The 13,281-nt window shown below is 40.4% G+C and overlaps 1 protein-coding gene across 20 annotated transcripts in view; it reads left to right on the plus strand.

Annotated features, from left to right (window-relative positions):
- Nucleotides 1-13,281, plus strand: part of CELF2 (CUGBP Elav-like family member 2) — a 648,498-nt gene that overhangs the window by 610,031 nt on the left and 25,186 nt on the right. For 12 of the 20 annotated variants that reach the window (XM_042470481.1, XM_042470499.1, XM_042470478.1 and 9 more), the window contains one exon: nt 10,915-11,046. In XM_042470481.1, the coding sequence (XP_042326415.1) occupies nt 10,915-11,046 (132 nt within the window). The remainder of the gene's footprint in view (nt 1-10,914; nt 11,047-13,281) is intronic. The other 8 variants (XM_042470479.1, XM_042470484.1, XM_042470487.1 and 5 more) reach the window with 1 other exon arrangement.

Consider the following 13,281-nt stretch of genomic DNA (forward strand, 5'->3'; position numbering starts at 1 on the left):
CAAATTGAGGCTGTTGTACTTTGGCCACATCATGAGAAGTCACAACTCATTAGAAAAGACAATAATGCTAGGAAAGGTAGAAAGAGAGAAAGACCACACACTAGATGGATAGATGGCGAACCTATGGCACGTGTGCCAGAGGTGGCACTCAGAACCCTCTCTGTGGGCACATGTGCCATCGCCCCAGCACAGAGTTTGCAAGAGTTTTTTACTAGAAAGCCAGAGGGACAAGGCACTTTGCAGTAAATAAGTGGGGTCTGGGTTGCAGTTTGGGCACTTGGCCTCTAAAAGGTTCACCATCACTGAATTAGGGCCTGAGTTTTCAGGAGCAGCTGAGGAGAAGGGGTCTTGGAGATTTCTCAGCTACAGGGTCTCCATGTGTTGGGGTTGACTTGAGGGCAGTTAACAACAACAAAAAACTAATAAAGTATGAGATTAGCTTGGCACTCTTCAAAGTGCTGAGTGGATGAGGATGAGGTATATGTAAACCTCTCTCTGCATCTTGGTTCAATGGATCTTGTTTGCTGCAGGTAACCAAATCCTCACTTCAGACATTGCACAGAGAAAAGAAATAAGGTCTTATACTTCTCTTCTTCCCAACCCCCATTATAAAACATGCAGTGTCAGTCCAGATATTATAAGAACAGAAATCTTACAGCAAAGAAAGAGAACGAAAATCTCTTGCTTGTCACAGTGCACATTTTTTTCTTTTCAAAAATTACTTTTCAGAAAACAGGTCCATTGCCAGCGACTTCAATTTCAACTTTCCAAAAAGCTTCAAGACAATCCAAAATGATTAGAGACAATACAATACCCCTATTATTTCTCTAATTATATATTATAATTTTTATTTTTCATAGCCATTGACATCTTTCCACACAGAATCAATAGATATCTAACATAAATAATAGAATAACATTTCCCCTTTTCTTTTAAATCCCTCTGGCAAGTTTAAAAAGTTCTCTTTTTTTGCACTTTTAAGCAGAAAAAATATTAATATTGCCCATGGCTAGAACTGTTTTTAATGCATCAGATAGCACTGAATACAAGTACAAATAAAAATCATAACAGAATAAAACCAAACAAGAACATATTTCTTTCATAATTTCCTCACTGATCATCAAAAGCCTCATATGCTCATTATTATTCTTTTTTATGTTTTGATAATATGTTATTTACTTTATACACCTTTGTTTGCCAACTTCATTATCCATATTTTTTTTTTTTTACTAACTAGCTTTTCTGGAATATTTTCTTTTCTTTAAAGAAGCATCAGTGGCTTCATATGCTGTGTAAACATATTTACATGTAATGGGAGATATGCGAAAGTGTTCCCTTCCATGAACAGGGGATGAACCATAGAGTTGGAAGAGGCCACCAAGTTCAACCCTCTGTTCAATGTAGGATCTCCAGCATAATCATAACCATTGTACTTTAAAGAAAAATTCAAAAAAAATAGTTTCAGCAGCTTGGATAGCTCCTTTGAGGTTCAGAGTAAAACCAAGAGCACATGAAAGCCACCAGCCCCCTTTGCTGTACAGTCTATTAGTCCATGTCCATGTCTACTATAAAAACCAGGAGCTATAAGAACAGAAAGCAAGCCAAGCCCCTTGAAGTTGCCATTACCACTACAAACAGAGGATTTTCATCTCACAGCCCTTTCAAACATGGCTTCAGAAATCCCTTCAGATAGATGAATCTCCTCTGTAAAGTTGGGCATGTGGTGAGCCTAGCTTCTGACAAAGCAAGATAGTCTTGCACTGCTTTCTTTGCACTGGATGCTCTCCAGGTTGCATTTGGTTGAGCAACATTCTGCCATTCAGAGTTCCTCAGACACCTTCCAAATTTTGCAGATGAAAAATAAGACACATGTGCCCAAGCAACATCAGAGTGTACGCAAGATGGCAAAAAATCAATGAGGTAGAACCCATAAGCTAGGAGAGGCTGCAGCGGTTTCCTTTTCCCTGAGCCAACATGCAAGGACAAGATTCTGTCCCTTCTCTCCTACCCCTGCCTAGATAACTGAGTGCAAACTAGTTTTGCACTTCTAATTCAGCTTACAACTGAAGTAAGCTGAGGACAAAGGGGGAACATGGGAAGAGGAGAGAGAAACTAGGACATTTTAAAAGCAGCTATAAAGTGGGACTACAGATGATCGGGACTGTCTTTGTCAAATTGGGACAATTGGAGGGTATGTATCATTCCAGCTGATCACTAGGGCCTGATGTTCCTGTTGCTGCCAACCGCCACGCATCCACTCTCTCCTTGTAGCTAGTGATGGGACTTTGCTACGTCCTCAACAACCTTTCCACTTTCTTGACAGTTGGAATTTGCCTAGAAGGAACAGGAAAGAAAGTTGCAGATGATGGTGATGGTGATGAGAAAAGAGGCTCATTGAGGGGATTATGGTTGATGGCCTCCTAAACCTGCAGTCAGCACTGGGTGTTAAGGATCATGGTGGGAAAGAGAGAGTTTTCACTGGGCAAGTGACTTTTGCCTACAGCTGTACTTCATTTCCCTGAAACTAAGAGCATCAACTTCCTTGCCAAGTCCTGCAAGCAGCAGCCAGAGATGGACACTTCTGGTGGATTATTCTGGAAGCCCCTAAGGGCAGCAGATAAGGAGACACATAAATCGAATGAGGCATAATTGACGAGAAACATTTCTTGCTTGCCAGCTCCATTGATACAAACAGGTGCAGACAAAAACACAGTGCTTGCTAATTGAAATGGGGCTTGAGTTGGAAAATGTGCAAATGGAATGTGCCCCCTGATAATCAGTGGGAGCGTGCATTTTGGATTTTCTGCCTCAGGCACCGAAATGCTGTAGACCAGCCTGACGTTAGCGGCTGTAACTAGAAGACTGTGCTATTGCCAGAGACAGTATGAGCCTGACAGCCTTTCCTGCATCTGGCAGGGATGCAGGAAAGATTAGAGGTACCACCCCAGCATAGGGCTTAAATCCATGGACATTTTCTTTTCTTTTCCTTTTCCCTCCTTTAAATACTTGATCTGCTGGACAACTATTCTTTAAAGCTTTGTTAATAAAAGCAGCTGTTGCCTGTTTTGCTACAGTTAATTTAGTTGATGTCCCAGACAAATGCAAAGGATTGTCTCTGGCATTCTTGACCAGTTTGTCATTTGAAAAATCTATTTACAGGAATAAAATGTCTGTTCTTTATCCTAGGGATGCGGTTAAATGATTTATAGGTTATTCATTATGTTATCCGTACTATAAAAGGTTGCCTTTGTTAGGTAAAAGCATTCACGTTTAGAACACAATTGTCTGAAACCTGGCCATTTTTATAGAAAATTTCAGATGCTTCAGCAGCGAAGCATTACAAAGTGTCTATGCCCAGCATCCTTTAAAAGCTTTTTGTCTGCTTGTTCACTTCACCACAATGCACATTTCTCCAATAGGCAGTTCAAGCCTTCTATGGTGACATTTTGTTATAGACCACTACACCCACTGTGCCATCTATCATTTACTTCCCAAAATGGTCTAAAAATAGCTGTATCTGTAGGACAGGTTTCTGAATCAATCAGTGTAGATGGTTCATCTACAGAGATCCTGCATTTTATTCCTCTGAATATTCACAATATATTTTGCTATATAATTATGTTAATTTCATTGTTCTTTGTTATATAAATATACCTGAAAATTATTCATCAGTGTATCTATAACAAAGCTACTGTTGATAACACGCTATTTTGAACATGCAGGGGGGAAGGCAATCCACTTTTCAAGATTTTCTCATTTGTACCAGACTCATCCATGACTTTTTAAAATTGCCCTCTTCTCTCCCTCTCTCCAATTGCATTTTAAATTTTAATTCATTATTAAGTTTTAATTCATATTCCATTAAAATGTATCTGAGGAAGTAGACCAAGTCTATGAAAGTTTATGCTACAATTTCTTTCACAAAGTTATGCTGCATCTACACTGCAGAAATAGTGAAGTTTGACACTGTTTTAACTGCCATGGCTTGATATTATGGAATACTGAGTTTTGTAGTTTGGTGATATATTTGGCCTTCACTGTCAGAGAACTCTACAGATTCCAGGATGTCATAGCATTGAGCCATGGCAGTTAAAATGGTGTCAAATTACATTATTTCTAATGTGAAGGTGAAGGCTTTCATGGCCAGCATCCATAGTTTTTTGTGGGTTTTTCGGGCTATGTTTCTCCTGATGTTTCGCCAGCATCTGTGGCTGGCATCTTCAGAGAATGCTAACCTGGAAGAAAGTGTGTGTGTGTGTCTGTCTGTGTGTGTGTGTGTGTGTGTACTGTGTGACCCTGCGTGAGGAGGAGTGCTGGCATAACTGCTTTTTCGAACATTGAACAGGCAGGTATCTAGTACCTCCTTGCATGATGTTTTCTCCCCGACTACACAACAGCTGCCAGATAGCACTGGGACAATGATAACAAACTCTGATAATGACCCTACCAGCCACTGATTGGCAAGGGATTCATTGAGACAACTCCCTCGTTCCATTGTCCAGTTGCTAAACATTCTTCCAGATTTCTCCCCATAAGTATGTTGTGTTGCATTCCATCACTCACCAAAAATCTGAGCCAGGGTATTAAAAGAACTGGCAAATGTAATATCGGAGCCATTAGCAATAATCTTTGAGAACTCCTGGAAAACAGGAGAAATCCCAGCAGACTGGAGGAGGGCAAACGTCCCCATCTTCAAAAAGGGGGAAAAAGAGGATCCAAACAATTATCGTCCAGTTAGTCTGACATCAATACCAGGAAAGATTCTGGAGCAGATCATTAAACAGAGAGTCTGTGAACATCTAGAAGGCAATGCCATAATCACAAAAAGTCAACACGGGTTTCAGAGAAACAAGTCATGCCAGACAAACCTAATCTCTTTCTTTGATAAAATTACCAGCTTGTTAGTTGGAGGGAATGATGTGGATATAGTATATCTTGATTTCAGTAAGGCCTTTGCCAAAGTTCCCCATGATATTCTTGCAAACAAGCTTGTAAAATGTGTGCTAGACAAGGCAACTGTTACATGGATTTGTAATTGGTTGACCGACCGAACGCAAAGGGTGCTCAACAATGGCTCCTTTTCATCCTGGAGAGAAGTGACCAGTGGGGTCCCACAGGGCTCTGTCCTGGGCCCAGTGCTATTCAACATCTTTATCAATGACTTGGAGGACAAAATTAGGGGAATACTGATCAAATTTGCAGATGACACCAAATTAGGAGGAGTAGCTAATACTCCAGAGGACAGGATCAAGATTCAAAATGACCTGAACAGACTAGAAAACTGGGCCGAAGCTAACAAAATGAAATTCAACACGGAGAAATGTAAGGTACTGCACTTAGGGCAGAAAAATGAAAAGCACAGATATAGGATGGGGGACAACTGGCTGAATGAAACTACATGTGAAAGGGATCTAGGAGTCCAAGTAGACCACAAGTTGAACATGAGTCAACAGTGTGATGTGGCAGCTAACAAGGCCAAAGCGATTTTAGGCTGCATTAATAGAAGTATAGTGTCTAGATCCAGGGAAGTAATAGTGCCACTCTATTCTGCTTTGGTCAGGCCCCACCTGGAATACTGTGTCCAGTTCTGGGCACCACAATTGAGAAACTGGAGCATGTCCAAAGGAGAGCGACAAAAATGGTGAAGGGTCTGGAAACCATGCCCTATGAGGAACGACTTAGGGAGCTGGGGATGTTTAGCCTGGAGAAGAGAAGGGTAAGAGGTGATATGATAGCCCTGTTTAAATATTTGAAGGGATGTCATGTTGAGGAGGGAGCAAGCTTGTTTTCTGCTGCTCCAGAGACTAGGACCCAGAGCAATGGATGCAAGCTGCAGGAAAAGAGATTCCACCTCAACATTAGGAGGAACTTCCTGACAGTAAGGGCTGTTCGATAGTGGAACACACTTCCTTGGAGTGTAGTGGAGTCTTCTTCCTTGGAGGTCTTCAAACAGAGGCTGGATGGCCATCTGTTGGGGATGCTTTGATTGTGATTTCCTGCATGGCAGGGGGTTGGACTGGATGGCCCTTGTGGTCTCTTCCAACTCTACGATTCTATGATTCTAGAAACTCAGAAGATTAATTATTATTGATATTTCTATAATTACAGTGTGCCCGCGTTATACGCAGGTTTGAGCTTATGCACTCAAGCCACAGGGAGCACGTGGGAGTGCAAGGGGCAGCACATCCCATTCAGATGAATGGGGCGCGTGCCCATGGTGCACGCGCGCTGCAGCGCCGCCACACACACAAGCCCCATTCAAGTGAATGGGGTTCCAGCATAGGTGGAATTGCCTTACGGGGGGGGGGGGGGGTCTGGAATGGATCCCTGTGTAAGGCAAGGGTCCACTGCATTTCTGAGTTTCTAACTCAGATTTTCTGTGACAGTGATGGATTGCAATACAGCATATTGTATTATTAATTATTATTATTCACATTATTAGCCAGTGTTATGCATCAGCCAATCAGTTATTTATACTTAGCTAAATAATTTCTCCTGGACCAACCTCCTCTCCAGCCCGACAGAAACATCATTCACACATATTCCAATCACCAGCAGAATAGACCTCCTCCTGCCTTTGCAGCTGATGCCCAGTAAAATGGTCTGGGGAGTTAGAATTAATTATCATGGCAATGGCATCATGATCATGACTAACTAGCGATCAGGAATGCAGAACAATTAAGGAAGAGTAAATCCAGGTAACTGTTTCTTAATCAGGGTCACTACTCAGACTGGCTTACAGGAGTTAAAACATAGTTAAAATTCACAACATAGAAAAATTAAAAAGCTATTAAAGTATTTTAAAAGTTAAAATTAAAACCCGCTAAAACAAAAGCCATTAACAATAACAAATAAAAGAGAGGGTGGCGCTGAATGCCTATAGGGCCCCTTCCAATTCTATGATTCTATGAAAATCCAGTATATTATGCAGAAAACCCTCCACATCCACAGATTCTTTATCCATAGATTCAAGCATCCATGGTTTGTAAATATTTTTAAAATACACAAATTCCAATAAGCAAACCCTGATGTTGCCAATTTATATAAGGGACACCATTTTTCTATGCCACTGTATTTAATGGGACTTGAGGATCCACGGATTTTCGTATCCATGGGTGTCTTGGAACCAAACCTCAGTGGATACCAAGGACCCACTGTATAAGGCCTGTTTCCTTTAAAAAAAAAAAATCAGTTCTCAAAGTGCTGTCAAAATAAAAAAGTCTTCCCTGGGCTTGGAAAAATCATAAGGGTGTTGGTCTAATCTCTCTGGGAAGGAAGTTCCAGAGCTTGGGAGCAGCCACTGAGAAGGCCCTCTCCAATGCTCCCTGTAAGTGTTCCTGTGAGGGTTTGGAACAGAGAGACCTCAAAACACAGGCTGGTTCATATGAGAGAATGTGGTCTTTCAGATAACCTGGACCTGAGCTGTATGGGATTTCATAGGTCATAACCGTAACTATACTCTAGGCCAGCTGATAACTGTTTCAAATCTATGCAACAAGCTCCCTACATATCTGCATTCACATAAAAACACTGGGCCCAAAGAAAGACTATAAGCAAAAGTGCCATGTACAAACTAGATCACAGCGTTATTTCTGGCTTGCTCAGTTTATTGTCTGCCATGGAGTTATCAAGTGCTGCTGTCAACTTGGTTGCACACAAGGTAGACATGCTTCCTCATACGCTTCACTGATTTACAAAAGCACTGGCCAGGAGCAGACGGTGAGTTCTAAGTAGTTAAAATTAATTTAAAGCTTAATAAAATGCACACCTCGAGGAGTTTTAATCTTAAGGTGGCTCATTGCAGCTGCAAGTGCCAAGTGTTCACTGTTCTTTCGGTTGGTTGGCATTCAGCCAAAAAAAGGGGGGGGGAGAGAAAGGAAGAAGAGTATTTCGTTTTTGTGGGTCAAGATGTTTTGTGCCATATTAAAGGCTATCTAATCCATCAAATGCTAATTAACTAAGTGCTTAGGAAGAGGCTATAATGTAATGTTATTTATAATATACCAGCAGAAAACCTGAGGGAGTCTACCCAATAAGGTTAGCAACATGTCTCTTACTTTTTGTAGAATGTCCAATGACAAATGTGAGTGAAAGAAGCACTTTTTCATTTAATGTGCAAGCTGACACATAAAACCAATTTACATCAGATGTTGTAAAGACAAGTAATCCAGCTTGATTTTAAAAATAATAATAGATGAACAGTGAATACAAAAGAATCATTGTATCAGCCACTGTTAGCCATTACCAATGTAATCTTCAAATAAGGTAGAAGCAAATTATTCAGTTATTGGCTATTCCAAGGGACTGGGCAACCTATGTTGAATATTTTATTTCATCTTTATTTTTTATTTAAGCATTTGGAGCCTGTCACAGTTGTCTTACAAGCACAAAGGGCTTCTTTGCCTGCCTATTATCTCCAAACTGATAAATACCTGCATGGAAGATGAAGTCAGCAGGAAGACTTTTCTAGCAGACAGTTTTCAGCAGTTTTCACCCATTTCTCATGCAAAGTACAGGAGCATTTCTTCCATAAAGGAGGGGACCCTTACACACCCCCAGATATTCTTGGACTGCAGCAACCTATTCCAGCATACATATTTATTAGGATGCTGGGAGCTCCAGTGCAAGAACATCTTGCTTCATGATTCCCACCCTCGCCTCTATGTTACACATTTGTCTTGAAATATACTGTATGAACATAAAAATGCTATGCAGTGCATAGGCTACCCCCATACCTTCTTTCTCACATTGCAACTATATGTATATTTTTGGGGAAAGTTTGGGCGTACAGGTAGAACACATATTTTGCAAACAGAAAGACACGTTTTAATCCCTGGCATCACCAAATCAGGCTGGGAAAGCCCTGGAGAGCCTGTGCCTGTCCGGGTAAACAGTACCAAGATACATGCAACAATGACTTGACTCCTTATAAGACAGCTTTCTATATTCCATTTTTAAACCAGCTCATGCTTCAGCACTATGAGATCAGGAACCTCTGATATTTAGGAGAAGGACCGTATCTCAGTGGTAGCACTCATGCTTGGCATGGAGAAGGTCCCAGATTCAACTCCCTAGCATTCTAGGAGTAACTGGAAAGTACTTCCATCTGTGGAAACAACAATGACCAACTCAGGTGTGTTGGAAAACTCTCATTGCCCTCTGTTTGGTGACGGTGTAGATGGACCAATTTCTGGAGCTTCGTAGGACAAAAAATGAATGCAAGCTACAGTTAACATAGTACAGCTATCAGAAATGCATACTGGAGAGATAAGATTCAAACCATGATTTTCTTTGGCATGGTGTGAGAATAGGAGTTTTATACATGGTTGTTGTTTTTTCTGTCTGTGAAGTTCTAGAAGTTAGATTTTCATTGCTGTTATTCCTGCCATGATAATACTGTTTACCACAGTTTCTTGAGCATCTTGTGGTTTACCTCCTGTGCTATCCTTAGTGGCAGCAAATCAAGTCAGCTTTCTTTCCTTAACTATGGGCCCAAACAGACAAGCCAAAATAAGCTGCTTCAGGTCACTTTGGAGGTATCTTGTTTTAATGACACATGCATCTTAAGAGGCCAGAAGCTGCAGCAAAGCTGCGCTCTAGCCCTTAGGACTGGAGCGTGGCTTTGGCACAGCTTCTGGCCTCTTAGGACGCATGCAGCATTTAAACAGCATGCCTCCAAAAGTGACCCGAAGCAGCTTTATTTTGGTCGGTCTGTTTGGTCAGTCTATATTTTCATTCTATAACTGACATGTTCTAGTGTTTTCTTGGCCTCTATACATCTTCTTAATCACTCACATTAAGGAAGCAATATACTATTTTTAGTCCAGTGCAGGTTACCAAAGTTTTATGATAGTTATACAATTGCACAGTAATAGTATTCTCTTCCAATATCCTACTTAGAATCAAGAAGTTACTGCTTCTTTTATCTGTCCACATCTGTCTAGCATCAAATTGTTGCTGGTCTGTGGTAAGATTTAGATGAGGTTTTAACAAGTGATTAATCAGCGTAGGTGCTATATCTTTCACTACTTTCTTCAGTTCTGGAGGGGTGATGCATAAATAGCGTGCACATGTATGTCTACTGCAAGTCCATTTGTCCTCAAAGAGGGTTTCATGTGACTTGATCCTCAATTTCTGTTGTATGCTTTCTGTTATGCTTTCAAAGCCTACTAATCCAATAAATTACCGGGGTTATCTAGGGTTTTTATATTTGCAGCATGAAAGTTGTGACTTTTCATTGCAGGATATGTAGTTGAATCTGTACCACAGAAATAATGCAGTTTGGCACCGCTTTAACTGTCACGGCTCAATGCTACAGAATTCTGGGATTTTTAATTTTGTGAGATGTTTAGCCTTCTCTTATCAGTGAGCTCTGGTGCTCTGGTGCCACAACAACCTACAAATCCCAGGATTCCATAGGATGGAATCATGACAGTTGAAGAGTGTCAGATGGGATTAATTCTGCAATGTGGTAGTAGCCACAGTGAAAGTCCTAGCTCAAAATGGCAAAAATTGTTTTGAATGTGTTTCATTCACCTCAATATTGGGTTTTTTTTTTAATTTCAATCAATTAATCCACAAAACAGAAAAAAAATGAATAAGCATGTCCTGCCAAATCCAAAGATACTTTATTCACAAGCAGATGTAAAAATCTAAAAGCTGTCTTCTGTCATATCCCAGGCCAAGCACCAGAATCAGAGAATAACAGTTCAATCCTATGTATGTGTGGTCAAAAGTAAGACTGAATTCACTGGGATTTGCTTCCAGATATACATACTAATGTGCATAATTAATGAAAATAAAAAGTTCTTCTTCATCAAATCATTGGGTCAGTTTAATGCATTTCCTCACCAGCTCTTTGTGACATTTATGGTGGGACATTCCATTTACTGATCTTTTTCTTCCCTCTTTTAGTGGCTGCATCAACGGCAAATTCCACAGCTGGGGCAGCCATGAATTCTTTGACTTCTCTGGGGACACTCCAAGGACTGGCTGGAGCCACTGTTGGATTGAATAATATAAATGCACTTGCAGGTACCGTAAACAGTGAGTATTTATTGCTGTGGTGGACACTCCAGCAATTTCCCTGCAATCACCGTAGGAACATTAACCACTATAATATAGTGAATGTGAACACATGTACAAATTCTCTGGGAAAATTGGCATAATTCCGTTCTGGGCATCTGCAGTGCCAAGACCTAAACCATTTTTTTTTAAATTAAAGGATCATAATACTTTAGAATACAAATGCTAATAATTGTTCGCAATTCTGTACCTTTTCTTATAGGCTGTGTACACATTATACGGCCTTACTTAGGTAGGCTGAATGGACTCCCAAGAATCCTGGCATTTTCTTCTGGTTCAAGAGATTATGAAAGCAGATAGTTTTAAGTTACTAGTAGTAACTGCTAGTAGTTAGTACAAAAAATAGTGACAGCAGCAATAGCAACAGCAGCTCACTTTTACAGTAAACATTTGATTAACCAAAGAGGTTATGTAGGATGCCCTTGTTAGTCCTGGTAGTTGTATTTATGGTTTTCAAGAAGCAATTACAGTATGACTCCCATATCCACCGGGGATACATTCCTAGACTTACTGTGGAAATGGAAAACTGTGGATAACAGTGAACTCTATTGAAATGAATGACTTCTGGAGGAAGTTGACCATAGAGTTGAGCTGGAAGACCTAAAGATTCCTAAAGAGAACACCTCTCTAGGCCTTTCTAGGTCTTCTGACTTGACTCTATGGTCAACTTCCACCTGGAGCATATCATAGAATTGCATCGGAGAACCTAGAAAATGCCTAGAGAGCACATATTTTTCAGATGTATGTCAATGAAACACTTCTTGTGCCCGGAAGCCATGGACATGCACTGGGTTAATGTTACATGTTTGAGAGATGAGCCCATGGTAGAATTCTTTTACTAGAATCAGGATAAAAATATAAGTCATTCTAGAGAAACAGCCCTACATGTACAGTATATACTCGTGTACATGTCGACCTCATGTATAAGTCAAAGGAGGCTTTTAGGTCCAAAATCATGGATTTTGATATGACCCATAGATAAGTCGATGGTAAAACTTAGGGGCATGTCACAAAGAATGTAAAGTGTAAAACACCACTTCCATCCCTCCTCCTCCTTTTCTGGACCTCTCCCAACCACCTAACACCATTTCCCTGGTGCTGGAGGAGAAGGTTTTAATACTGGATTGAGAAAGGAGGGAAATGGAGGGAAATGGGGTGTTTGGTGGAGTGAGAAGGTTTTAACATTGGATTGGGAAGGGAGAGAAGTGGAGTTAAATGGGGTGTTTGGTGGGGAGAGAAGGCTTTAACATTGGATTGAGAAGGGAATCACCTCTCTTTCGCTCGTTTTCTCTCTCTCTCTCTCTCTCTCTCTCTCTCTGTCTCTCTGTCTCTCTCTCTCTCTCCTGCCTGGACAGCTCTTTCAGAAATCAGTGCCCAGACACACGGGGTGGTTCTTCTTTCAGGACCTTTTTAAGCAGTATTACTATATTAACCTATACGTAAGTCGACCCAAGATTTTAGGGTCAACTTTGGGGCACAATTTTTTGACTTATAATTGAGTATATGGTTTTGTAGTCCTGTTGCTATAACTATGGGCCATCTCTCCAGTATCACCAGTATTCTTATTTATTTACTATTACATTTATTTGTATGCTGCCTTTCTCCCAAAACTGGGACTCAAGACAGCCAGTAGAAGAGATGAATGTGGTTTCAGATCAAACCACATATTCAGCCATAAATTTTACTGATAGTCACAAATAAAATAAACTCACTGAATCAATTTGATTTTAATTATGTATTGGCATGATATAGTGGTTTGAACATTGGACTACAACTGTGAAGACCAAGATTCAAATCCCCACTATGCTATGGAAACCCACTGGGTGACATTGGCCAAGTCACACTCTCTCAGTCTCAAAGGAAAGCAAGGGGGGGGACTTCTGAACAAATCTTGCCAAGAAAACCCTGGGATAGGTTTGACTTAGGCTCACCATAAGCTGGAAATGACTTGAAGGTACACAACAACAACATGTGTTGATTCATCATTCAACAATTGATTCCATAGATCTATTCTAGTTGGGAGCATTTTCTGTTGAAAGCAAAAAACTGGAAAGCACTGTAAGCAGTAACAAAATCAATTTAGCAAGAACAGTCTCAGAAAACCAAAATAGTTTGATCCACTAGAAAAGGCGGGCTAAAAATAAATTATTATTATTATTATTATTATTATTATTATTATTATTATTATTATTATTA

Source organism: Sceloporus undulatus, chromosome 5 (assembly GCF_019175285.1).
Source record: "Sceloporus undulatus isolate JIND9_A2432 ecotype Alabama chromosome 5, SceUnd_v1.1, whole genome shotgun sequence".
NCBI lineage: Eukaryota > Metazoa > Chordata > Lepidosauria > Squamata > Phrynosomatidae > Sceloporus > Sceloporus undulatus.